We start from the raw sequence: 27,523 nt of genomic DNA, 5'->3' as shown, positions 1-27,523 counted from the left end.
TACAAACAAATATATTCGATATATGCGAGCGTAATCAACAAACAAGCCAATTTACATATGTACAAAAAAAACAAAAAAGAAACATAAGTAAATAAAAACAAACAAACATAAAGCAAAGCCAAACGAAACGGAACGGAAAGAACCGCTGGGAAAACGGTTAGCAAAGTGGTGATCAACACGCTTTTTGTGTCCTTTTCTTTTTTTTTTTGTTTGCATTTTCTTTTGTGTGTGCTCCACTTGCGATCGTTAATTGTTGACCGCGTGCAACACGCCGCCCTCCTCGCCCGCTGCTGTCATTACCAGCAACCCATCGGCAACATCGGCAACATCGGCAACATCGGCGGACTGCAGCAACTGCAGCAGCAGCATCAACTGCAGCAGCAACAGCAACAACATCATAATCGGCGGGCAGAAGTAACGGCCACCGTTCAAGTGCAACTGTTTTCGAAAGTTGCCGCTAACGCATCCTGTTTGTCAGCCTTCGGAATTTTTGATTTCGATTCGGAATTGGAATTGAAATTGGAATCGGAACTTTGCTGCAACATCCCGGAATCGAAATCGGAATTGGGCCTAGGACCAAATAGGTGAGTGCCGGCAGATGGGATCCACAAGCCGGAAGTTGCCTAGTGCGCAGCGGAAACGGAAACAGCAGAACAGCTGTGAGAGGATCCTAAAATACGAAAATGATAAGGGAAATACGAGGTAGATATAGGGAGAGATCTTGGGCCCAGAGGCTACTTTTCGTAACCAAGTTGCGGTTACTAACTTACTAAGTTACATGTTTCAACTAAAAAGGGTAGCTACTTTTTACTATAAAAAAAACTTTTAATAGGTATTATATTATTTCATCACAAACGTATCAATACAGATGGGTTAGGAACACAGAACAACATAAATAGATTATTAGAATGCAATGTTATTAAGCTTTCTGTTTTCATAAAACAAAGGTAGTAAATTGAAACGCAAAGAATTGCCACTTAAAATCCTGGGGATAACTTAAAAGTGTTTAGATTGTTGTTATGAAGGAGAAACCTCGAACTAAGTGAGAAAATAGATAAATTAGGCATTAATAATCATCACTAACGACAAAAGTCAGTGATCAGTTTTCAAGGTCAATAAATAGCGAGTGAAGAATTCACTTAATTCTTCCAGATTGGTGCTTTCTCGCCTTCACTCTTTCCTCACTCTCTCTTTCGACGGAATTTCCTCACACCTTTGTCACTATCTTTGGCCTTCTAATTGGCCAACTAAGACCACTCGTATTTGTCTGGGCCAAGATGACCCACTTGAGTTATGGGGAAACCTATTAACACTTTTCACCTCCGCAGTTACCCTTTTATTTTCTCAAGTGAGTTGTCATTAAACAGATTCTTTTCTTTCTTGACTTGTCGCAGCTTCCCTTTCTTTCTTTCTGCCTGTCAGTCTTTTTCACTTCATTCTTTACATTTATGGTCAGTGGGTGGAGTTAGAAAGGGGCTAGAAAGGGTGATGAAGAAGAGGGCCCACCACACTTAGCAAGTCAATCAATCATCATTGAGTTGACTGAGAAATTGCTAATAAATTGCAATTAGCGGGAAACACTTTCATATAGCAGGTAACCATAACAATGCGAAGAAATAAAAGCGAAAAGCACTTTCTTCGCCACGTTCTCTCTCCCTCTTCCGTTTTCCGTTTCTTCTGCTTCTTCTTCTCCTTCATTGACCGCCCACAACAACACTATAAATATCGAATAACGATAAACAAATTAATTACACACTTAACAAACAGCAACACCATCAACACAATCAGCAGCAGCAGCAGCAATAACAGCAGCAACATGCAACATCAGCAGCAACAGCAGCAGCAGCAGCAGCAGCAGCAGCAACAACAACACAAGCAAGTGCGCTGCAGAAATCTACGAAGAAACGTAGAAATCGGTGCTAAGAAGATTTGGCTGCCGCTTATCATTTTCCTTTCACTGCAGGTGAGTTGAGCCGATGCAAATAATTGAAATCAATTTAAGCGAAAAGCCGCAGACACAACGGCAGCACAAGCAACATCAGCTCATAAAAAGATAATTCCCATTAGCAGCAGCCGGCTTAAGCTTCTCTCTCTCTCTTTCAGTGGCGTGCGGGGATTTTGATGAAAGGGGGTTTTAACTGAGCTTACACTTATTAGATTGGGTTCTTCAATAGCCACTTGAATATACAAGGAATGTTTAGTTCAAAACTAAAGCATTTCATAATTTGTTCAGGCAGTGCCTATTATTATCTTTGAAATAGGTGCAATTGGCCCCCCTCCCCCTTTCACGACACTGCTCTGCATCCTGCTCTCTCCGCCTTGCCGCCCACCCCCTCTCCTTCTGTCTGCCTGTCGTCTGCCTCGTCGTGTGCGTGTGAGTCCAAGTGTGCATGTGTGCAAGTGAAAGAGCGCCTCTGCCGGAATGAAACGGAATAAAGAGGAGCCGAATGGAACGGCACGGAATGGGTGGGAATGTGCTGGAATGGGACGTGTAATTGGCATGGCCTCGTTTCTCGAGCTTGTGCGAATGTTACATGTGCTGCTTTTAGTTCCTGGAATCAATCAGGAACACATATATTTATAGCATATCCAAGTGAACTGAGCAGCGGGGAAAGTAACGGAAAATCGAGTAATTAGTGCGGGTAATGAAAAGGATACACATCGGAGTTGCCATCTCTGCAATTTAGAAACTAAACATACATAGTAATGGTGGCGTTTTAACTAAGATTGCGGGTTTTAAAAGAATGCTGCATTTGCAACAATTTGAGGCTATATGTCCTTTGAAGTATTTCCATGTGTGCAAATAGAATTCAGCAATAACAGAGCATAATTCTGCACTCGTTCCGCAGCATTCCTTTCTCTTTTTCGCCTTTTGGCACATATTAAAAATTCCATGTGCATCCCATGTGCTGCCCAGGTAATACCCCCATGCCCAGGCCCATCCCCCAGACCGAATCTCTTTTCGTCCAGCGTTCATGACGTTAGAAAGTTATTCTTTTTGTTGTTCGCCAGCGTTTTTTGGCCATTCTGGGGCGATGACACAATTTAGCCTGGTAGCCAAAAAAGCATAGGAAAACGAAGCATTTTCATTGCTTTAACCAGCATCATCTCCACTTTTCGCCTCCTTTTCGCTTTCATCTTGGGGTCGAGAAATGCTGCCAAACGACCTGGCGTTCACCTTTGACCCTCCGTCCTCTATCCACCATCCGCCATTCTCCTCCAGCCCAAATGTTTGCCGAATTCCGATTCTCTGCTAATGTTTCACTTTCTCCCGATTTGGTGCGCTGCCAGGCAGACAGCCTCTTCCCGAAATCCCCTCCAAAAATAAAAAAAAAAACAGCCTAGCACCATGCATTGGTCGAGGTCAAGATTGGCAACAACAGCCGGTTTCTTCTGTCTTCTGTCTTCTGTCTTCCGTCTTTGGTCTCTAGTCTTGAGTCTTTAGTCTTTAGTCGCATCATTAGTCTTCTCCATTTCGTATTACGTGGGGGGACTGCACAGGGTGTTTGAAATGGGGGATTTGGGAAGTGGAGGCCTATTGAAACTCACGACTTCCCACTGGCTTGGATGGGCAAACACTGTAGCCCACTTGGCACACATTTCAATTAACGCAGTTCTCTCGAGATGATTAGTTTCGCATATGAGTTGGAAAACGAAACAGGATACATTTCAATGCTCATTTGGTGGATTTGCATGTGGCGGCGTATTAGTGGGAAAAAATGTGGTTAAAAAAATGTAACTTTGTAATGCTTTCTACTAGTCATTTTTTGGTATTCATGGCCTGCCGCTGCAGTTGCTCCAAATCAATGCAAATTTGATTATAGAATTTTGAGCAGTGGGTTTTCCCGAGTTCGTGGCCCACTCGTTTGCCATCTTGCCCCATCGAGCATTTGCGATTTTACCATCTACTTGCTTACTTACCTTTTTGTCGTCAATCGTCTGCCGCGCTTGCCACATCACTTTCTACCAAACAGGATTGCTTCAGGATGCCGCCGTCTCAGCCGTTGCGACATCCCATCTTAAGAAAACAAAAAACAAAAAAAAAAAACCAAGTACAAAAATATAAAAATCCAATACCTGAGATACTGAGACACTGGGGCACTCGGATGCTCAGTTTTCTCAGCTTCCCAGTTGGCGGAGAAAGTTGTTTTCGGCGGTGCGGCACAGATTTGGCCAAATGGGATGCAGCCTCGCCATCTTCGCTGGGCATCTTCATCATGGGATTGCTATGGGTATGGGTTTGGGTATGGGTATGGGTATCTTGGCCATGATCGCCATTTCCATGGCCATGGCCATCATCGTCCACCTGTCCGCAATTGCTCCAGTGCCCCCAACCTCCCGCTCCTCCTGCTCCTCCTCTTTCGTCTAATTGCCGAGATAGCCAGGTAACTTGGAAACTTGGCGAGTTGGTAACTGAATCAGTCCAGTTCGGCGACAAGTACACGGCCAAGCCATCGACGCGGATTAAGATGTTCCTGAATGGCCGGGCGAAATGAAGAAATGGTCACCCGGAACATGGCCACTGGCCAATCCAATCCGCGCCAAGTGAAGGACGCAAAAAGAAAGTAATGGAAAATTAATTAAGTTTATTAGCAGATCGCACAGTTGGTCACAAGATGCGACATGGGAATCTTGATTAGAAAGGATACAGATACATTTTGAAAACGATTCAGATTCAGAGAGAAAGGTTTATTTATATATATGCACATATATATATTTATCTATTTATCTGTATAGAAATTAACTTGAAATTTTGTCCATTATCAGTTAAAGTTTGCTGTATTACTCGTTAATTCTATCCGAGTTATTATTTTCTAACATTTAATATTGACATTACTGGAAAAGTACAGAAGTAAAGACCTGGTGCTTCCCACCATCTAAGTTATCTGGATTGCATCTAATCTGTTACCCGGCTATTATCGGGTACACACCACCATCATCCCAGGCCGGCATCTCCTGTTCCATCCATGTCGATTGCGATCTCAATCTGGGTCTTGAAATGTCTGGTGTCTTGGGTTTTCCGTCTTCCGTCTTCGGTCTTCGGTCTTCGGTCTTTGGGGCTGGGTCCATCGTCCATGGTCTTTCGCCTTTTGTTTGTGTTGCCGTCTGGTCTGGGGCCTGGTCTGGTCTGGTTCTAGCCTTGACATCGCCTTTTAAGCCAGGCGGATCTCCCTGGCAATTGGGTCGCCGCACGTTGCATGTGGCACAAGAAGAGTTGCTGGTTGGAAAACAGAAGACAGAAGACGGCGGACAGAAAACGGCAATCGGCAAACAGACGTCGGAAAAAAGCGAAATTGTTGCAGTGCCTGTGGTTTTTCTCTTGTTTTTCTCTTTCTCCACGGCAGCCAGTGGCTTTTTGCTGCCTTATGCAATTGAGTTGCATGCCGCATCCGCCTTGCAACCTGCCTACCACTTGCCACTACCTGCTCTGCGCCCATTCCATTTGACATTCCCCAACTGAAATCATACCGTTCTTCATCATCGCAACTTCTCATCTTTTCACCCTCTCTTCATCTTACCCCCCACCAACCCCAAACCCGAAAATGGGGCTACAGGTCGCACTCGTTTGCGCGGACGATGTGGAGGTGGTGAAGGCGATTGCCGGTGGACCCGACGACGATCTGACCATCGCTCTTGGGGATCACGAGAACGAGCTGGACCAGATGGCCCAGGAATCGGAGCAGGAGCAGCAGGCCCAGGCGCAGCAGCAACAGCAACAACAGCAGCAGCAGCAGCAACAGCAGCAGCAGCATCAGCAGTTGCCGCAAATCCAGATGCAGTTGCCCCAATCGGTGCCCAAGGTGCAGGTGCACTACCAGCACAACATGCCACAGCCGCCTCCAAATGTGGCACTCACCATGCGAAGTAAGTGAAATTAGCCTAGCAACTACTTGCATATGAAATGGTTGAATAATTATGTATAAACAGCTCAATAATATTAACAAAAATACTTATATTGCTGCTGCACTTACAGACAATCACCAGAACATTCCGCTGAGCTTTGGCCAGCCGTTCGGACCTCCTCCGCCGCCGGGTGCCCAGTTCTACAAGGGACCACCTCCACCGCAGCTGCAGCAGCGACCGCAGCCCCCGCCGCAGTTGCAATTGCAGGTGCAGCCGCAACAGCAGCAGCAGCAACACCAGCATACGCAGCAGCAGGGTCAGCAGCAGCAGGTGCAGGTGCCCGACTTGAGTGTGGGTGGATCGAGCAACAATGAGATATGGGCGGCACCTGTACAGGATATGCCTAAGATTGTGTCCCTGGACGTCAAGTGCGAGAAGAACGGGATGAAGGTGTTCGTGCAGTTCGACAAGCCCTTCAATGGCATTGTGTTCTCCAAGGGTCACTACAGCAACATGAACTGCGTCCACTTGCCATCGGGACTGGGACGCAGCTCGGCGAGCTTCGACATTGGACTGCACGAATGCGGCACCGCCGGCAATACGGACAACTATGGCCAGGGGTATGGCCATGAGGCGGGCAGCACGGGAGCAGGCACCTACTTCGAGAACATCATCGTTATCCAGTACGATCCGCAGGTGCAGGAGGTGTGGGATCAGGCCAGGAAACTCCGTTGCACGTGGCATGATCAGTACGAGAAGAGCGTGACCTTCCGTCCATTCCCGGTGGATATGCTGGATGTGGTGAGGGCCGATTTTGCTGGCGATAACGTTGGCTGCTGGATGCAAATCCAGGTGGGCAAGGGTCCGTGGGCATCCGAAGTCTCTGGACTGGTTAAGATCGGCCAGACGATGACCATGGTGCTGGCGATCAAGGATGACGACTCCAAGTTCGATATGCTGGTGAGGAATTGTGTGGCGCACGACGGCAAGAGGGCGCCCATCCAATTGGTCGACCAGCGGGGCTGTGTCACCCGACCCAAGCTTATGTCGCGCTTCACCAAGATCAAGAACTTTGGAGCATCTGCGTCCGTGCTGTCCTATGCCCATTTCCAGGCCTTTAAGTTCCCCGACTCGATGGAGGTGCATTTCCAGTGCACCATCCAGATCTGTCGCTACCATTGTCCGGAGCAATGTTCGGCGGAAACGAACCTGCAGGATGTCCACCACTTGCAGGTGGGTCCAGAATCGCAGTACGGTCCACCGCCGCAACTTCATGTGGATGCCTACCACGTGGCCAGCGCGATTGGCAAGCGGCGGGACGAGCGAAGGGTGCAGCGACGTGCCCGAGCGGTGGCCGAACCGCAGGTGGGTCTGAACAGGATCATCAAGGTGGTGTCCTCCGGCGATCTGACCTTCGCCATCGATGAGCAGGCCGGCGGTAATGGAAGCTCACCGAATGGCGCGAACTCCGGCGTGGATCGCAGTCCACAGACCATGGTATTTCCACTGCGCGAGGAGGGCCTGATCTGCATGACCACGCCGGGCTTTGCCATCACGCTAATCGTGCTCCTGGGTATCCTTGTCACGTCCTGCCTTACCTCTGCGGTGCTCTACGTCCGACTGCGTCCGTTCTCCTCGTTCGCAGGCAGCGCCAAGGAGCGGGCTGTGGCCTTCACAAATCCCCAGCTGGCACCGCTCCCCGTCATCCAGCTTCCCTCGCCGGCGGATCTGCAGGGAACGCTCTCCAAGAAGCGGGCGATGTCGTGAGCACGACCCCGACTGTGCGACTGGAACTAGTTCCGCGGGCGGATTACCGATTTCCGGCGGCTGGGCAATGGCACTACTGATAGCTTCTTCGGGATCAGGTCTTTTGAGTGGCAAACAGAAGAAGTTCTTTTCAAATCCAGTCTTAAATCGAGTAATCAAATTCTACAATTGAAATCGAAAACCATATAAATTGGTTAAGAAAATATTTGCTATAATCGTATTCTATTTATAACAAATTAATTATAATTTTGTCTTAGTGAGAAGGTCCACGTCCAAAGACCCCGATTTGAAAAGTAACTGCAATTAGTGTCATCACTAGCTACTGCGTTCTTTCAGCGCTTCCGTTTCCGGTTCTAGGTACAGTTGTGTCTGCGTCTGCGGCTCTTAAATTTGTAGCGTACACTTCGTTAGTATAATTTTTGATACAAATCATTTAACATTAACTCAAGCCGTTTACTGGGTTCTCCTCTTCCTCTTCCACTTCCACTTCCTTTTCCATTTTCATTTCTATTTCCATTTCCGTTTCGTGAAAACTGTAGCTCTAAACCCCCTTCAGCACACCACTTCCTGTTTGTTTCTATCATTTCCACATTCCCTCCTTGGTGGCAGTCCGATAATCGACTATTTTTGTTTTAGTTTAAGCCTAGGTTCTATTTCATGTAAAACGGTGCTAAGCCATGATCAGCCCACATCATACTCGTACATATATCCATCTGACAATCACTTGTAGCTTTCTTCAGCATTTGAGCCGATACAATCCATTACTTAGAGTATTTCTCGTAAGACTCTCTTAAGACTTTGTAGACACGCATACACGCACATTTTGCACACAAAGACACACACATACACGCACACTTATACAACATATGCATAACAAATATACACTTGAATTAGTCACTAAATATTTTAAGCGCTTTAAGCCGTAGACTAAGCCGAATACTTCTGCGTCCCACTGTCAGAGATTTTCCCAGATAGTACGCCCTATAGTCCACTTATTTATTTGCATAATGACTTATACATATCGTATACATACCCACATATATACCGCCTTATATATATATTTTCGATTTTTTTTGTCTACTTTTGTAAGCCGAGCAATGCGAGTGAGAAGAGAAAGTGTTCAATAAATTGTTTAGAATCCCTAAAACGCTGTTAATGATTTTGATTTTATGGAAAGGGTGTTTAATATGCTACGTAAGTGTTGCGAAATCACTAAAATGGCTTAGTGCCACAGAAATTACCTACAAATGTGTCTAAAACTATGCAACACTATTTTAAGTCCGATAGACGAACGCATTTGCCTCAGAAGTCTGCGTTCCATTTTTCACTGCATACTTTTAGACACCTTGCAAAGTGCAAGTGGTGTGGATTAATAGCGTACCTTTGTTTCATAAAGCTTCTAATGAAATCCAACAATGGCAGGTTATTTAATTTTCATCTTAACTAGTCTTTATTCAATTGTCAATTTTGCAGTTATAAAATTTGCACTTAACTTTAAATTTTGATATGCATGCAAGGAGTTGCATTTGCTTTTCTTCATACTTTCAATGGAAAATGGTAGTCGGTTTGTATGTGTGCGTCAGTAAGTCTGTGCTTTTATGAGTGTGTGTGTGAGTGAGAGTGAGAATGTACTAAAATTTAACTAAAATTCCCCTAATTATGTTTTGGATGCCGGTTGAAAAGAGCACACAACAAAAAAACAAAACAAGTGTCCGAAAGCAAAATAAAATTAAAAATTTCCATACCACACGACTTACAGCTAAATCTCGTATGTATACTTTATAGATATATGTATAAATAAATAAGTTCCCTTACGCCTAGTGGATGCGTTGCATAACATCCGTCTCCTTAAGCACGGAGCACCTTTCCGGAGTCTTCATTTCATTTTGTTTGTGCATCTCTCTCTCTCTTTGCGTACTCTTCCATTATTTTTCTATGATTTCCTCTACGCAATTTAACGACTAAATGCAACCAAAAAACAAATTGCAAAAAAAAAACTTTTAAAACATTCAGCACCGAATCGAGCAGTTTGAGTATTGCATTGTTGCCCGATCTCTGATATCTGATATCTGCACCATGTGTATCTCTTTTCGTTTGGATCAGGATCCCGAACAAACAACCCAATAATACGTTTAAAAAAAAAACAATAATCATAATAAATAAATAATAATGGAAGGCGTAGATGTGGGCAACGTGATTTGATTTCGCTTTCTGCTGGTTTCCATTTCGATTTTGAATTCGCTTTCGATTGCTATTCCGATTCTGATTATGGTTCTGATTATGATTCTGATTGCGATCTATATCTTGATGCCGAATGATGATCACTGCACCGTTTCGTGACCTGAACTCGGCTGCCTCACTTGTTGCTGCTGCTGCTGTTGTTGCTGCTGCTGTTGCATGTGTCGCAGGCGGAAGAGTCGCAGGGTCATCCAGGAGGCCAGTGTTCCGGTCACCGGCATGGGCGTCTGCTTCTCCAGCGCCTCCTTTTGCAGCTGATAGCGATATAGCAGGGATCCGGCCACCAGAGCGGACACGATCGTGGCCGAGATGACAACGATGAAGAGAATGCTGAAGCCGGGCACTGGCATACAAATGCCGTAGACGACCTCCTCGCTAATCTTGCCCTGGAACACGGTGACCGCCTCCTGTTTGGAGTCCGGCGAGAAGGCCAGATCCGCCTCGGATATAACATCGTACAGACCGCTGACGCCCACGTCGGCACTGCGCACCTTGCGATCGGAAATGACCAACGAACGACGGCGACGGCTCTTGGAGGAATCATTGCTGGCTGCTGCACCTGCTTCTCCTGTCAGCTTGTCCTCCTGCTGCGTTTTCTGTTCCTTCTCCTTCTCCTTCTCATCCTCCTCCTTGTCCAAATCGATGTGATCCTCGCGTGGCTGCTTCAACGCCTCCGCCTGTGGTCTGTAAACGGGTCGTGGCACGTCCTCATCGCCATGACCGTGTGGCTCCAGGGAACGGGGTCCCGCCATCGGTACACCCATACGTTTCTGGGCCTCCAGCTGCCGTGGACCGTGTGGGAACTTGCCGCTCTTCTTCAGGCCCAAGTACCGCTCGCCCTCGCCGCCTTCCATGTCCAAGTCGGCAAGATCCTCATCGCCAAACAGATCAGAGAGATCCGCCTCCTCCTGTTCCTCGTGCACGGGTCGTGGCTGCAGATTAACACTCTTTTCGTGGCCATAATCTCCGCCAGCTGGCATTCCTCCGCCGCCCAGCGTTTGCTTGTGATCGTGAATGATGTCCTCGTAGAAGATGTCGTGATCTGGACCCATTCCCATGCCCATGCCGTGTTGACCGCCCGGCGGCAGTGCCAGATCCCTGAGCAGATCGTTGCTGCTACTGCCCATGGCATCCGACATGTGCACATCCTTGCGCTCATTGGCATTGGTCAGTCCCAGGCCGAGACCCAATCCCAGGCTCTCGCCGGATCCACCGCCACCACCGCCCACGCCCGTGTTCTGGCAATGATCGAGGCAGCCGTGGCGGCAAATCTCCACCTTGCACTTGATGTGCACACTGAGGGCATCCGGGAACTTGAAGGCATGGAAGAAGGCATAGGTGATCACGGTGGCCCTCTCGTCGGGCGCACGTGCCTTCAAGAAGCGTGAGATCATCTTGGGTCGCAGCACGCAGCCAAATTCATCGGACAGGTTGATCACATGACCAGATCCATCGGAGGCCACGCAGGATTTCACACGCATGTCGAATTCGCCTGGCAGAGATCGAGTATGAGTTAGATTACATCTAGCACTTAACGCATAGTCCTCTTCTCACCTCGATAATCATTGATGGCCACTACCAGGGTCAAAGTTGAGCCGAGTGGTACAATACCACTTACTGGCGGCGCCCAGGGTCCCTTGCCATGCTGAATCTCCATCCAGCAGTCCACATTGTCACCTGCAAGATCGAAGAAAGTTAATTGCTTTCCACAATAGTAGACCACGTGAGTAAAACGGGTATAATACTAGTTAATATATGTTTGTAAAGTACTTACCTCGGAAATCCAGCTGGATAACATCGAGATCGGCAATGACCATCGGTGGCTTGGAGGCGGTCTTCTCGTAGTCATTGAACCACTCGCATCGCAATCGCTTGGCCTCGTCCCAGACTTCCAGCAGATCCTTGTCGTACTGAACCACCACCTGGCATTAAAAGATAAATAGGATGTTCAGACGACGTTCTTCCTATAGAGGAGCACTCTAACCACCCACCGTATTCTCGTAGAACTGTCCGTTGAGATCCGGCTTGGTGCCGCAGCGGGAGTACGAGATGCGGAAGGAGAAGAACGTTTTGCCCGTGGAGGGCGGCACGTAAACGCAACGCGGATCGCTGTGTTGTCCTTTGGGGATAATGAAGTCGATAAGTTAAAGGATTATATGGGACATTGTCATATGATGAAGGTGACTCACCTTTGGAGCTGACAATGCCCTCGAACGGGTGCGAAAAGGTGAGATGTACATCCATGTGATCCTTGCCGCACATCACCTCCAGTGAGACGATATTGGGCATTCCGTCTGGCCGTTCCATGGGCCACAGTTCATTACCAGCTATGACTAAACTAAACTGTAATTAAAATTAAGCCGAGAATCACAATTTAGTTAATTGTATAGAAAGAAAAAGAAAACTTTTATGCATTTTAGGCTGGACGAAGTTTAAGTGATGAACCGCTTAAAGAACAGAAATACCCGTAAAAGTCTTCTATGAATTACAAGTCGTATGGATATCAGCTATAACTTGATATTCCCGATCCCGAAATTCATTGGCCAGCCTTGTGGGTGGGCTCCTAACGGTTCCACTGGCACCTGGCACCTGACAAACGTGTTGCCAATAAAAACGAAACGGCAATCCAGTCTCTCCAGTCTTCAGGCTCTCCAGTCTTCGGTCTTCGGTCTGCTGTCCTCAGTTCCCCCCATTTCGATGGCCAATGAAGGCCAATCGAAATGGGAAAGCGAATTCCACTTGGCCAGCATCCGTTTGGCTTTTTGAGGGGGATCTAACTGGAACCAGTGCAGTCCAATCAGGCTTGTGGGGCTTGTGGTTTTCGGGAGGTAGTTGCACCTGACATATTTGCATATTTGCATATTTGCATACAGATACCTGCCCCAAACTGCCTTGCCACATGCCGCATAGATCGTCTTCGATCAGCAAAATCAAATCGAGGGAAGTCTGAGCGAGTCGCTGGCTCAAGGAATTTGCATTTTCCTTGCCCCCGTCCGCAGTAAAAGTTGACTTACTGGATGTGTGGCTCCTGAACAAGTGGGTATTCATATATATATATATATATATATATATATATATATATATGGATCTATATAACCGGGTATATAGCAAACGATCTTAGCTGGTGCCACATTGTCTGGCGTCGCCACAACGGACGAGAATGGAAATGCAGGAATGGATCTTATGGATCGCAGCCAGATCTTCCAGTTGCTTGTTGCTTGTTACTGTATAAATTAGTTTATGCAAATGCGTTGTAATTGTTTTACATCTTGATCAAGCCAACTTATAGTTTAGCATTATTGCATTTACAAGCTTATTTTTTTTAAATAAAACATTGAAACATAATCAGTGACAACAGTGCGTATACGTAATAGTCAAATGCAAACAGTCAACAGTACGTATACGTAATAAAAACATCAACTTGTTTCCCAAGTTTAGCTCTTGCTTAAATTCGATTTTCGTTAGTCTGATAATATGTACATATGTTTATTTATACTTATAAACTTATAAACTGCCTACTATCAATGATTTTCCCTTCCAAAAGCAAAACAAACTGCTTACTTACAATGAACTGCAGTTTTCAAGCAAAACAAATATACGTCATGTTTGAATTCAACTACATCAAACAAATAGAGACGATTGCCAGCGATTCCATATCATTCTAAACGAGCGACACAATGTGGTGTTCCGTCTTCGGAAGCCTCCTCCCCCAAGCCAAATGTGCTGACCCATAATGAATTCCACTCACGCTCATTCTCATCATAGTCGAAAGGGGAGAGCTATTGCATAGTAGGTATATATATATGCTTGGAGTATCTTTCGAGAATGAGTTGATCGACGGAGGCGCGTTGGCTTTATGCAGACTCACGATTACGCTACAATTGAAAAACGTCGGCTGAAGGGCGAGATTGTTTTGGACTCGGGCCAAAATGGAGACGAATGGTGAAATACTACTACTCTCTCGAATTTCAGTTCGGAAATGCTCGGCTCTGCAGGGGACTGGGTTGGGGTGATCTATAAAAGCAAGTGGGTCGGCATTGAAAGAGCAGTTCTAGATCAGGTCGCGAACGCAAACCAACCGTATATACAAAGATATATATATACAGATATATATATAAACAAATAGCAATTACAAACTATGGATCGCTGGCTAAATCGCGTTGCTGTTGTCACAGGCGCCAGTTCGGGAATCGGAGCTGCCTGCTGCAAGGATTTGGTGGCCAAGGGCTTGGTGGTCGTGGGTCTGGCACGTCGCGAGGAGCGTCTGAAGGAGCTGAAGGCTTCGCTGCCGGCGGAACAGGCCAGTCGTTTCCATGGACGCAAGTGCGATGTCAGCCAGGAGCAGGAGGTGATCGATGCCTTCGCCTGGATCGATGCCACACTGGGCGGTGCCGATGTGCTGGTCAACAACGCTGGCATTATTCGCATTGGTGTTGGCATCACCAACGAGGGCAATGGCGCTGATCTTCGTGCCATTCTGGATACCAATGTGCTGGGCGTTTCGTGGTGCACCCGCGAGGCATTCAAGTCACTGCAGAGACGCAATGTGAACGATGGACACATCCTGATTGTCAACAGTGTGGCCGGACACCGGGTGATCAACAACCCGGGCATCACCATGGGCATGTACTCGCCATCGAAGTACGCAGTCACCGCTCTCACGGAGGTGCTGCGTCAGGAGTTCCACAACAACAAGACCCAGACCAAGATCACGGTAAGTGGGCAGAGAGAGCTATTGCTTAGATTTGGGTTTTCAATGACTTCCATTCCATTTGCAGAGCATCAGTCCCGGTGCCGTGGACACCGAGATCATCGACAAGGAGGCCCTCGGTGGCATTCCCGAATTTCCAATGCTGCGCTCCGAGGATGTGGCCGATGCCATCAGCTACTGCATCCAAACCCCGCCAAATGTCCAGATCCACGAGCTGACCATCAAGCCCATAGGAGAAACCCTCTAGACGTACGATTTCCCACTGGATGCACCTGCTATTTGTGTTTACAACAAGGAAGTGTCATATGAACTTGATCTACTATATTTTATTTTTATTATATATTTATGTATGTATGTATGCATATGCAGCAAACGTTATGTGATTAAAATTCTTTAGCAAACCAATTCGTAATTGTTTCTAACTTTTCTTAAACATTTGTTGTTCACACAAATTGTAATCATATTTCCGTAGATAAGATATTGTTCTTTGTTGTTGCTTGCCCATGGTTCACACAAATTATTATTGTTTAAATTAGATTTAGCTTACTCACCATTAAGTGTAAGATAAATATACAGCTACTAAATCTAAGGTCCCACAGTCGTGTAGGGCCTTTTTGTGGGCTCCACATGTTGGCGCTGTGGGCGTGGCGATCGGATCTGAAAATAGCGAAAAATTCATAACAATCAGATAAGTTTAAACAGTAGTTAAATTCTGGGACTACCTCAATAATATGTGTATTAGCACTGAAAGGGGGAAATCCAGAAGTGGTCTTAACTGGTTTTTTCTCTCTTCACCTATTTTTTCTTAATGGATTGCTTGTTCGTTGGGCAACAAGAAAAGGTGAAAAACCTTAACAATATTATTTACTGGCATTCATAGTATTTATCTTATTTCACTACAATTTAAATAATGCTCAATTTAGAAAGTAGAAATCAGCTGTTTCCCCCCCAAAACACAACAGATATGTATAATTGAAACGCTTTCACTGCACTGCGCGTGTGTTATTCTACGTCCGTGCCAGCTAATCAACACTGTATATATGGAGTATATATTCAATTAATTGCACACTCTTAATTGATCTCATTTGCACAATAAACTGAGGGCCTTGTGTTGCACTATACATAGTAGATATTTCGCGGCAAGCAATCGATTTGTAGGCACGAATTCGGTATGCGGCACAGGTTGAGGGAGCGAAAGTCGTGATCCGCAGTAAATGTGGCCATAAAAATTGCGGCAATTGCATTGAGAGATTGACTGATCTCCTGATCCCATTGCGATGGTGGTTGTTGGCCAGAAGAAAACCCCAAATCGGGATAGTTTTAGGCTAAACTATTTCAAAGAGATATAGCAGGGAATTAATATCTTCAAGCTATCAAGGTATATATCGCAAATATTTCCGCTATTTATTAAACCTTCCGATTGAATTGTTGTATCTTTAAGCAAATTCCATCTGACTTAATTACACAGCCCAGTCCACAGACCTTCTTCCCATCGAATTCCTCTTGCCTTTCTTCGTCTTTTCCCATGAAATTCCCTTGTTTTTTTTTTTTTTTTTTTTTTTTTGCTGGGGCGGCACAAGAACACAGAGTGGGCGCGGTCACATCGTCATCATCATCATCGTTGTCGTCCTCCGACCAATTCGTATGTTAAATATCAATTGTTAAAGGCCCTCATGCATCCTTTTTTTTTTTTTTTTTTTTTTTTTGAGCTCGTCGATGCAGCCCGTTGGGGTAATAAAGATGTCGATGCTCGTCATTAGCGCGCTGCTCGTATCCGGGGCCAGATCGCACATAACCTGACGCCCCCGGCCAATGCGCCAATGCAGCAATGGATCATTGGACCACTGGACCATTGGACCACTATGCCATTGAACCACTGGCCAAATGGCCAAATGGATCGGCCGAAAATTGCCCGACTACGTGAAATGGCCGCAAATGTGAGGCTGCGGCCGCGACCACGAAAAGAAGCCATAAACAAATTGAAATTTAATAAACGGCCGGGCGGCCAATTTCGCCCGGACCTGATCCTCGAACCCGAACTTGGAACTTGCAACCTGCCGATCACCATCGACTCTGATCCATTCGATCGCGGGAACCCCCGGGAGCGTCATTTCAACATTGCAAATTAAGGTGCCTGAGATCGATGTCGATGAAAATGGAAATGGAGGTGGAGTTGCAGTTGGAGTTGGAGCTGGAGCCGGGTAGTTATGTTTGGAGTTGGAGGTAACTCCGCTGGTCGTGAGTCATGCGACCCACTGCCCACATTATGTGGCAAATGTCAAACTAATTTATTGAGACATCAAATTCCCAGTGGAATGTCAGTACATGAGTTTTTAAAGAACTTAATATTTTGAAATATTACATCATCCTTTTGGCACAACGTTTTTTGGTCACCTTTATGGAACTTTCCGGTGTCCCCATTGAGAACCTTCTATTTATAGAACCTTTTTTAGGCGCAGAGAATCATCAGGAAATGCCATTAATTGCTATTTGATTGACGAACATTTCACTGCAAACTTTCCAATTTGTTCAATTCTTTCGCACACATTGGCGTATAAATAAATTCGACAAATATTTACCCGGTCGATTGTGCGTTGGCTGCACTTTCCCTGTTCACCAGAGATCGACCAGCAATTAAGGAGACGCCGGCAATCAATCAATCAATCAGATAGTCAGTCGGCCGGTCGGTTGGTCAGTCAAGCCCACAGTGCACAGAGCACAGATCACATAGCCATAGAGCAATAATAATAACAATAATAATAAAATCTCATTTCTTGTCTGCTTTTCATTGTGCGATTTGTGTGCCCACTTTTACCCAGGTGCGCGGCTATAAAACAGGTGAAAATGAAATTGGGAAACAAAGCGAATTCGAAGCCGCGGATTCGAGATTCCGAATTCGAGATTCGAATGCACGAAAAGATGATGGACAAGCCTCCGAATGAAGCGAAAAAATGCGGTCACTGGAGATTCTCGCGCAGAACTGTAAATAAAAAGAAAAAAAAAAAAACTGAGAGATAATAAAAAAAAACCCGACTTCATACAGACCCAACGGTAAACGGCAAACAGCCGATATGCTTATTTGTCTTTAATTCGGAGCCAATTAATTTCTCTCCACTTGTTTATTGTTTTTTTTCAACTCTTTATTTTTTTTTTCTCTTTCATCTAGCGAGTGAAGAGTGAAAACTGGTCGGATCTGAGCCCAAAATTGCCAAGTAGCGCCCAAATAGGTGAACAAAAAAACTCCAGACTGCGGCTAGACTAACTGTAACTCAGGTGCTAGTTTGCATGAGCGCCGACAGAGGGCGTCCAATTAAGAGTTTTTACCCAAGGGGCACTGATGGGTGGTATCTACATATCTGCGGGTCTCTTTACCGTACTAGATTATGGATTAGACTATGGATTAGGAACTGAGCTGTCTGTTCTATACTCAATGTGCCAGAGAAGACGAATCAAAGATTCATAAAAGAGGCAGTTCTTCTTTGATTTTAGGATAGAAATGTATGTAGCACCTTTCCCATCGCTTGGGGACATGACTGGCACAACTAAGCTAGCTAACTAACTAAGCCAAAGAAAGTGCGATGGAGCTAGAGCTCTTTGGCCGCGTGTTGCACGCTCTAGTGGCGCTTAATTAATGACGCCGCCGATGGTGGTGCTTCTTCTTCTTCTTCGTCTTCTTCCACTGCTCGCGGTGCAATTAACAGTATCGCACTTGCAACGCGCGGCGAGGAGAAGAAGCGAGAAGAAGAGTGAAGAAGAGCGGAGTAGAGCGGAAGAGCGGAAAAGTAGAAGTTAACTCGACACGCTCGGTGAATTGGGCCCCCTAAAATCCAACTAAATGGCCAAAAAACATACAAACATATAGAAGCACTTCAATAGATCTGATTTGATGCGATCCATTCGTTGACTCATTAACTATGCATCAAGTCATCGAGTCGAACGAACGAATATGAATCAAAAACGAATCAAAATCGAATCAAAACGAAATCGAAATCGAATAGAAGTTGTCGCATCAAAAGGCGATCAATGCCGAACTTTGCTTACGGTTAACCCCAGTTTTCACTTTTCTTGTGGAAATGGAAATGCCAGTGGAAATGGAAGTGGAAATGAAGTTGGATCCGACTTGGAAATGCCGATGGCGCCGACCACTTTCGAATCGAATAACGGTCTGTGCAAAAAGCAAACGGTAAATCACCAGCCCATGCTTCATTTCAGTTTAGATACAGATATAAACGTATATATATCTTTTCGGCTTGGCTTATTTTTTGATGAGATACATCTATGTATACCATAACCATCTCGTATTTTTAGCTAACCGTGCCCCAGTGAAAAGCACAATAATCACGATAATGATAATGATGCTTTGGCTATGGGAAAAGCGCAATGCCGAAATCAAAATACATTTTTAAATGGTTCACTTTCTTTTAATTAAACTGGTTACAAACCAGCTAGCCACCTCCGACTTAGCCACCTTTATTTTTCGAGCAAGTTTGTCCACTTTTGGCAACCGTTTTTAATTTTTTTTTTTCGGGGCGCATTTGCCAGCGTACACAATCGCCAAATGCAATTTTATGCGGCTTAATTTGGCTGGCACGAAAAGCCGGCTCAGCAATTAAAACACAACCATAGAGATGGCCAATTTACGAACTTAAGTTTGCCAAACAAGCTGCGAACAGTCCAGAGTTAATAGCTTCAGAATATTAAATTTGTGGGCCTCCTCGACTCGAAGAAGGCAACAATTTGCCACTAAATCTCATGGCAGTGGGATGGGAATGGGATGTGAGGCGACACAGTGAAGATGTTTCCCAGTTGTTGCAGCTGTTGTCAACAGCTATTCTGCAGCTGGAAAACGTTCAAATGGCGCTGGCAAAGACCGAGAACGTGTCAAATGGCCCCTGACTCCATTCCGCACCATACCATGCCATGGCGCACTATGGTATACCATTCCATCCTCCGACAGTTGCAGTTGCCATTCAAATTTGGGCCAGGCCCAGAGCCTGGGAATCATGCCTTCGGCTTGGAGACCCATTTGCAAAACACCAAAACCGCCCTCCCCGCCTATTCACTCGGTGCGATGAGGCCGTTGCAGCGAAACTTTTGTTTGGCAGTCTGTTGTCAACATGACAACTGCCAACTGAGAGACCGCTCATCCTCCATCAGCATCCATGACTCCCACTCCCACTCGGAATCCCACTTCCCCACAGCCATCAGAGTCAAGTGCAAACAATGCTGGCCGGAATCGAGAATGGGACACGGAGTGGGGGATTGGGGATTGTGGAGCTGGGAACTTGGAGCTTGGAGCTGGTAGCAATGGGGCAGACCGTCTCGACGGCAGAGCCAAGCCCAGCCAGCCAGCCAGCCACCCAGCCATCCAGCTGCTTATCATCGGATGCACAGACGAAAAGCTAACATCTTTATTGGGCATGTTTATGCCAGAGAGTGTTCAAGAGTTGCTCGATGCGCTGTGCCCTTGGGTCACTTGGCACTCTGCTTTTGAAGAGGACTCGCGGCCTTTAAATATGTATGTACTTATGGCATTTGCTTTAAGGCTCACTCAGAGTGGCTTCGACTTTGAGGACCGATTCTGCATAATTTCCACGCCTTAATAGCAAATTTAACTAATTTGTTGGATTTTCCGGATGAATATAATCAGTTCTTAGGCCGGAACATTGCATTGTAGGTTGTCATACCTCGTTGGGCTCCTTATTTATTCCCTAATCGATTGGCATTCAAAATTGAATATATTAATTTTTGACCATTTTTCGGAAATTTTAATGAAAATTTCGTAAAATTTACCGAAAATGCGAAAATTTAGTCAAAAATTAATTTTTCTAAAACCTTCAAGAAGTGACAGGGATCGTTAGTATTGATTATTAGCTGCTCAAAACAGTTATTTATTCAACTTTATGAGCATTTTTAGCCAAGTAATGACAAAAATTACATTCGCAAATATCGAATTTACGAATTGCCGAATTTCCGCAATCAAAAAATCCGTTTTTCGGCCACAACATAAAAAATATTCGTCCAAATCTGGAATGCAATACCTTGTTGAGCTCGTAATTAAATTTCCAATAAATCTGTGTTCAAAAATGGATATTCAAATTTTTTGTAATTTTTTGCAAATTTTGATGATGTTACCCTTACCGAAATGCGAAAATCGACCCAAAAATCAATTTTTTAAAATCCTTCAAAAAGTGATAGGGTTAGTTAGTATTGGTAATGAGCTCTAAAAAACAGCTATTGATTCATCTTTATAAGCATTTTTGGCCAAGTTATGATGAAAAAACACCTCGCAAATAGGGGATTTTCCCAAAAACCGATTTCCCGAATTTCCATAATACAATAATACGATTTTTGGCCAAAACTTTTAAAATAATAGTCTGAATATGGAATGCCATATCTCTCTGAGCTCGTAATTAAATTTCCAATAAATCTGTGTTCAAAAATGGATATTCAAATTTTTTGTAATTTTTTGCAAATTTTGACGATGTTACCCCTTACCGAAAATGCGAAAATTGACCCAAAAATCAATTTTTCAAAATCCTTCAAAAAGTGATAGGGGTCGTTAAACTGGGTAATTAGATGCTTAAAACTGTTATTATTTATGATATATGACCATTTTTAGCCAAGTTATGGTGAAAATTCCTATTGTAAGTAGTGCATTTTGGCCAAAAGCAGTTTAGCGTAATAAAACAATCGGTTTCATTACCATAACATTCGAAATAATGTCCCAAATAAGAAATGTTATACCTCGTTGAGTAGGTTTTTTAATTCCCATTCGAATTTTTTACGAATTTTTTACGAATTTTTACAAATTTTGATGCCATTCGACTGTACGGCCTGTTTTGACCAAGTTACGTGAAAAATTGTAAGAAAGCTCTACGGATTGGATTATTTGAATATTTACTTTCGACCGTATTGTTCAACTGTAATCTCAACTCAACAACATTCCTAAGTGTTTGAGATATCTTAGCCATCAGTACTCTCACTTTTCTAACCGTTTGATTGGGCCAAAGATGCACTAAGGGCCGAAATGTGCCACGAAAAGTTTCCATTTCATTATGGAATGTTTGTAGAAAGGCAAAGAACAGTTAGACGACGAGACGCCGGCATCTCAAACTCAATAGACCCCCCCCCCCTCTCCCCGCCACACACAAACACACAATCTAAATATTTTCCAGTGTCCAAAGTATCTTTGATGTTGGCTGAATACAAATTAACATTCTGTGAATGAAAAGACTTGTCGACGAGGTTTTATCTTGTATCCGCATCTGCATATTGTACACGTCTTCGTATCTGTATCTGTATCTACTGTATCCATGTATCTGCTGTTGCTACGATGTATCTGCGAATGTGTATATGGTATATGGATGTGAAAGAGCACTGGGAATAGAATTTACTGGGTCGATCGCGGCAGCAGCTCATAAATTATGCGTCATCGATGAGTGGAGTCGAGCGAGGGGCTCGGGAACAATGAATGAAGAAACAAAGGGGCAGAATCAGACCTTGAATCGAAAAGTGTTAGGGGGTAAGGTAAGGTGAGGCTTAGGGTCCCACCAATAATGGTTAAAGCCAATCATTTGAGGCCAAACAAAGAGATAGTCCAGCGTGGAGATAGTTGCCGTTGTCCGATATACCGATACCAATAGCGATTCCGATGCGAATGCGACAACGAGACTTGCAACTAGCTGGCTGCAACTTGGCGTTGCATTTATGGCCAAGTCGCGTGTTTGTTTGCTGCTGCCAATCTGGCCTCCTGGAATTGAGTTTATTGTGCCACAGCGGCGTGCTTCGGATTGTCGCATCAGCTTAATTAGAATTCGAAGTAGTTAACGGTGCATTTAATGCGCTCCAAAACGGATCAAATGCATTTGCACCGCTACCACTCACTTCTCCATTTACTTGGCCCCGTATCTGTGCAAAGATCTGTTCTATTTATCTGCTCTCCGCAGACAAACTCGCAGACTAATGAACCAAGTGCCAAGTGACGAAAGTTGTCATAACATTTCATCTGCTGCCTGTCGCATTGCCACACGGCCTAATGGTGGCAATGTGGACAGTAAAAGATGTCAAAACAGTATGCTAATAAACGTGCTCTTGGCCACTCTTATCCTCGTGTTATCTGTGTCTGGCTTGTATTGACCATCGTCTGGCTTGTTTAATTAATAAGTACATAGATAGGGGTTCTTAGTTTGTATTCTTTGATTTGCTGGGGAATCTGACTGACAGTCTGAAGACTGTCTTATAAGATACAACATGACCACAATTTCCTTTAGGAATCCTTAAAGAGCAAGCTTAGCCAACTTATGCTTCTATATCTTACGCAGTTCTAAAAGTTATAAATATGAAAATATCTTACCACTAAGTTAGTAGTTTCAATAAAAGATAGATAATGTGCGTAACTTACCGATAAAGTGCAATCTTTCCGAAGGTCAAGGACACAGCTGAGTGTGTTACAGCTGCTCTGGACTCCTTATATTTCCGTGCTTTTGTGAAATCCCGGCTCTGCGTTTGGCAAATGCATTAAAATGTGAGTGAGGCACAAACAAAAAAAAAAAAAAGTAGCAAAATGGTGTGGCATTAAAATGTACAGAGCAGAGGAGGACAGAAGTGAAATCGGAACAGAACGGACCAAACCGAACCGGACCGCCTAACACGTAACGCAAATAAAGAAGAATCATCATCGTCATCAGAGACTTTTCAGTCCGAGAGAAGTCCGTGCTCATGGCGACTGATTGATGATTAGTTGCCATTTGACAGGTGTATGCGAGTTGGGCGGGGTGGCCGTGGACAGGGGGGGAGAGAGAATTGGGGGCTTTGGAGTTCGGTCAATAAATAGTGCACCTGCTGGGCGTGTGGGAATATGATCCGCCAGATGACGTTGCTCTTTTTTATGGGACTCTAAGTCTCGCGTCTCTTCTTCTTGGTACGTGTGATTGTTATGACTAACTATTATTATGTATGATTGTTATATTTTCCACACGGGAAAAACTTTGGAAAGTGCCAGCCGCCAAGGCGCAGTGCATGCAACACCTTTGATTTTGATTTCGATTCTGGCCAGGCTGAGAAGACACCACTCTGCTGCAGAAGAATCAGTGGCAGAAGACGAGAGGACGCAGGGGCGCACAAGAAGCGGAGGCAACAAGCCAGCCGCATTTGTGCTAATTGGGAAAATTAGAAAGCATGAAATGCTCGGCTGCATTTGCTGTCTAGCTGGTTAATCGGCTCCACTGGCAGTGCAAGAAGACGAGGCAGAAGATGCTGGAAAGACTAAGATTGGATGTTTCACAGAACTCAAGCAATGCAATTGGCTCTGCGGAGAGAGGAATAAGAATAAGATGCAGGAATGACAGATTCTGGATAAAGTCTTTACAGGAAGGAAAAGAAATAGACTTAAGATGTTGGAAAGCCGTAGACTGGCTTCTCCAAAGGAATAGAATAAGTTGCTGGTAAAGTTGCAAATCGTGGATATTTCACACAACTCAAAATTCAAATTGGCAATGTGACAAAAACAAAAAAAAACAAAAAAAATTATTTGCTTTTGGATGGAAGAAACACTCACTTCGCGGGGACGTTTCTTCTCAACTCTCTTCTCGTTCTTTCTCGGTATCTTGCTAAGCTTAAGCAAGTAACGGTAACAGGCAGTGGCAACAACAAGAACAATAAAAAAAATTGCACTAACACTTGTAAGCACTTCGGGTGGTGTTACTTATTTGATTTTATATTTTATTTGAAATTGATTTATTTTAACAACATTTGTTGTAGGCGGGACTGGACAGCACACTGGGCATGGGATCACGGATCACGATCACCGATCACGACCGTTAGCAGCAGCAGCACGTGTGGACTCGGCGAGCGACGAACGCGAAATACGCGAGCCAGCCAGGCGATACTTTCTTTGGCCTCTTAATGTAACTGTCGGGAACAGCAGCCGCAGCAGCAGCAGCCGAAGAAAGAGGCAACAGCAGCAGCACAAGAAGAAGAAGAAGAAGCAGCAGCACAAGCACAGTAGAGTGAGCAAAAGAGAAAGGGGGAGAGAGGCAGCGCAAGAAGCTGGCAAAGCTAGACACACACACACAAGCACACTGAGAGAGTAGGTCTGCCTGCGCCGACTGCGACTGCGCGACGAGCTTTTTACACCTGCGTTGGCAGCTGCGCAAATGAGCACAGCTCAGCCAGAACTTGTTGTTGTTATTGTTGCGACTGTTCTTGTTGTTGTTGTTGGTGGCGCTAATCAAGCGGCCTAATGACATAGAATAGCCTGCCAATTAGACGACCAATAAAAAGAAACTTACATCTAGCACTTCAATAAAAATACATACATTCGAACGCCCACTCAATCAGCAGAAGATCGCGAGATATTGAAAACTCCTCCTGCAGGAAAATGGCAACGCAGCGAAAAGCTGGCAGCGCAGCCGACGTTGACTTGAACTTGAACTTTCGGCGCGCTCGTTTCGTAGAGAAGCTTTCGACCTAATGGATACCCTAAAGTGTTCTCCATATGTACATTAAATTATTGCATTATGAAATGTACGAAACGCGTAATAGGATTATAAGAAAATCCCTAGGAACTTGAAGCTTATATTTATTCAAAATAATTTAATTATAAAATGTAAAGAAACGCTTCAAAAATAATAATTAAAATGTAAGCACCTTGATGCCATTCAAAAAAATCGTTATACCCTTCATACCTTATCCGAAAAATACTGTACGCATGCGGGCGAAATATTGTAGCCAGCTTTTCAGGTGGGCAAGGTGCATAAGTTAGCTTTTTGGGGCTGGGAACCGATCTGCCGGCTCATAACGGTTAAACAGTTTTCGCCCATCGTTGACAACTAATCAAGATGGGAACAGAAGTTGATCTGAGCTGATTTGAGCAATAAACTAAAAAAAAGAACGAAATCCGTTTCCTCTTGCGATCTTATGCTCCATCTCTCTTTAACACACATCGGAATTGGCAAGCTTACACATACTTTTGCACACCAGAATCTGCAACGGTTTTCATGCTGGCTCTTCTTTTCCTCGTTCTTCTTCTTCCTCTTGGTCTTCTACTTGGCAGCTGCTTTTCTCCATATTTGTTGTTAGTGTTTGAGAGGCTGCTCCTCGCTCCTCACTCGCTCTCTCGTTCGCCCTGTCTCTCTCCATCTCTTTCCCACGTGCTGGCTCTATCTCTCTTTGTAGACTGGGCGCATTTAAACGGTAAACATCATGAATGCATTTGGAAAGTGGTTGTGTTGTGGTTCGTGGTGTTTGCATTTTGCATTTCTTCGCATTCTTTTCTGTTTATGTGGCTGTTGCTGTGTGTTGCATCGCACAATTGTGCCAACAACAAGGCGGAGAAATGTGAAGAGCCAGAAGAATCAGAAGAGCCAGCGGCAGAAGCAGAACAACAGCAACGGTAATACCCACCGAAGACGGCGTTTTCATTTCTGAGAATTGATTGGCCGTCGCGCCTGCATACTCCACACGCCACTGCGACTGCCTCTACCAGAGTCTCGGCTGCCACATCGGGTTTTTTATTTAGTACCCTCTGCTTTTGAGCACCTGGGAGCATGATGTCTTTAGCGGAAGAAAGTGGAAGAATCACTGGGCTTCAGAAGAATGTGAGCTAACAAAGCTCCTTATTTTGAAGTTTCCTTTAGCGAACTAGTTTATTGACTTACCATTTTATATTGTATTGTAAAAAGATATTTTACAATACCTGCACTTGAATTAATAAACCAAATTCGTTTGAAACAACAATTTCTAAACTGTTTTAAATAATCAATTGTAAAACGTAACACATTAATTTGAAGGGGTAATGATAAGTATAATCCAGTTCGAAAAGGTATCCTCCATCTTTTGGACTGCTTTTTTTGTGCCTTGATGCATTCCTTTGGATTCAGTACCGCTGCGGCAGCAGCACCTGTCGTAGCTACTTCTCCCAGGCCAGACTGGAGCTGACGCTGTTGTTGTTGCTTCCACTGAGGCCATTGCGATTGTGATTAAATAACGTTTGACTTGGCGGGCGTCCTCCTGGTCGTTCCACCAAACCACCTCTTGGCCCGCTTCATTAGCTCAACATGGGAGTCAGGGCAACAAAGTTGTTTCTGTCCCAACTCTTCAAGTGCGATTCTCCGATTCTCTGATTCTCTGATGCTCCGTTCGCAATCGCTTTCTCGTTCCCATTCCCATTCCACGCATGCGCAGTCCACTTTTGAATTTGGCGTCTGTCGCCGTCTCAGTTGCTCGTTCTTTCTTCCCACTTGGCGTGTTAGCTATCGCCATTGCCCGTTTCAAAGACATCCATCGGCACACTTTGTCCGCCCGCTGCTTCACCTCCTCCTTGGCCACCAGACATACATACCTGGTCGGGAGGCGGACCAACTCATACTGCCCCCTCCTTCACCGTATTCCTGCTCCCGCCCGTTCTGTCATTATTGTAATTCCTCAACGCACTTCTAAAGCTGCCTCTAAATCCATCTCCGCTCTGACTGCTGTTCCTATTGCTGCTGTCTTCTGCTACACTCAGAGAAATGTATTGGCATTATACATTAAAAGGTAACTTGAAATGAAATTATATTCTTCTAAACGGGTAAAAAGAACTTTTCGTCACTAATTTGGACCCATGAAAGCCACTTCACTGTTGATTGGTTGATTTAATCTATGACTTAAATTTGCTATTAACATTTCTTTTAGTGCATCCCTCTTTTTCTACGCTGCCTCCTTGGTCGCCAAGTGTCAATTTGGCTAAGTCGGCTATTTAACTATTTTTGTCACTCGCCGGCAGATGCTGCTCCATTTGGGGCGTGTGCGATGTTTATAACCTCCATGAGGCTCCAATGATGTCCCAAGTCATTTGACACCAGCAACAAAGAAACCAAGCATCGTGACCCAGAAGTAAATGAAGCTGTCTCCGCGGACAGACTCTTTCATTGTCATCACCATTACGAACCATCATCGCAAGTGTTGTTGCCATTATCATGG

At 44.8% G+C, this 27,523-nt stretch overlaps 3 protein-coding genes across 4 annotated transcripts; 2 read left to right on the top strand and 1 right to left on the bottom strand.

Annotated features, from left to right (window-relative positions):
* The first annotated feature begins 1,816 nt into the window (after positions 1-1,816).
* LOC6619910 lies at positions 1,817-8,758 on the top strand. The gene is made up of 3 exons (XM_032725346.1): positions 1,817-1,963; positions 5,556-5,865; positions 5,975-8,758. Exons 1-3 carry the CDS (start codon positions 1,817-1,819, stop codon positions 7,609-7,611), a joined length of 2,094 nt encoding a protein of 697 aa, XP_032581237.1. The 3' UTR covers positions 7,612-8,758.
* A 276-nt stretch (positions 8,759-9,034) lies between these two features.
* LOC6619908 lies at positions 9,035-24,426 on the bottom strand. 2 transcript variants are annotated; one of them, XM_032725347.1, is made up of 8 exons: positions 24,120-24,426; positions 22,965-23,062; positions 15,112-15,217; positions 12,039-12,192; positions 11,841-11,968; positions 11,624-11,771; positions 11,404-11,526; positions 9,035-11,341 (listed from the first exon to the last, which is right to left on the bottom strand). In XM_032725347.1, the coding sequence occupies exons 3-8, from the start codon at positions 15,187-15,189 to the stop codon at positions 9,933-9,935; spliced, it is 2,040 nt and encodes a 679-aa protein (XP_032581238.1). In that variant the 5' UTR covers positions 15,190-15,217; positions 22,965-23,062; positions 24,120-24,426; the 3' UTR covers positions 9,035-9,932. The 2 variants fall into 2 exon arrangements, with proteins under 2 accessions (XP_032581238.1, XP_032581239.1); XM_032725348.1 differs by lacking the exon at positions 24,120-24,426 and having other exon boundaries at positions 22,965-23,354.
* On the top strand, positions 13,892-14,965 carry LOC6619909 (farnesol dehydrogenase). The gene is made up of 2 exons (XM_002044085.2): positions 13,892-14,563; positions 14,628-14,965. The coding sequence occupies exons 1-2, from the start codon at positions 13,988-13,990 to the stop codon at positions 14,805-14,807; spliced, it is 756 nt and encodes a 251-aa protein (XP_002044121.1). The 5' UTR covers positions 13,892-13,987; the 3' UTR covers positions 14,808-14,965.
* Positions 24,427-27,523: the final 3,097 nt, after the last annotated feature.

The sequence above is a fragment of the Drosophila sechellia genome, chromosome X (genome assembly GCF_004382195.2).
Source record: "Drosophila sechellia strain sech25 chromosome X, ASM438219v1, whole genome shotgun sequence".
Lineage (NCBI taxonomy): Eukaryota > Metazoa > Arthropoda > Insecta > Diptera > Drosophilidae > Drosophila > Drosophila sechellia.
This window is presented reverse-complemented; position numbering and strand designations above follow the sequence as displayed.

Excerpts from the sequence above, each read along its gene's own strand:
- LOC6619910 (XM_032725346.1), top strand. The coding sequence starts at position 1,817 with ATGCAACATCAGCAGCAACAGCAGCAGCAGCAGCAGCAGCAGCAGCAA. Across the intron at positions 1,964-5,555 it reads TCATTTTCCTTTCACTGCAG|GTCGCACTCGTTTGCGCGGA; the intron begins GTGAGTTGAGCC and ends ATGGGGCTACAG. Across the intron at positions 5,866-5,974 it reads TGTGGCACTCACCATGCGAA|ACAATCACCAGAACATTCCG; the intron begins GTAAGTGAAATT and ends CTGCACTTACAG.
- LOC6619908 (XM_032725347.1), bottom strand. The coding sequence starts at position 15,189 with ATGTGGAGCCCACAAAAAGGCCCTACACGACTGTGGGACCTTAGATTT. Across the intron at positions 12,193-15,111 it reads TATTTATCTTACACTTAATG|TTTAGTTTAGTCATAGCTGG; the intron begins GTGAGTAAGCTA and ends TTTTAATTACAG. Across the intron at positions 11,969-12,038 it reads GGGCATTGTCAGCTCCAAAG|GACAACACAGCGATCCGCGT; the intron begins GTGAGTCACCTT and ends TTATCCCCAAAG.
- LOC6619909 (XM_002044085.2), top strand. The coding sequence starts at position 13,988 with ATGGATCGCTGGCTAAATCGCGTTGCTGTTGTCACAGGCGCCAGTTCG. Across the intron at positions 14,564-14,627 it reads AGACCCAGACCAAGATCACG|AGCATCAGTCCCGGTGCCGT; the intron begins GTAAGTGGGCAG and ends TTCCATTTGCAG.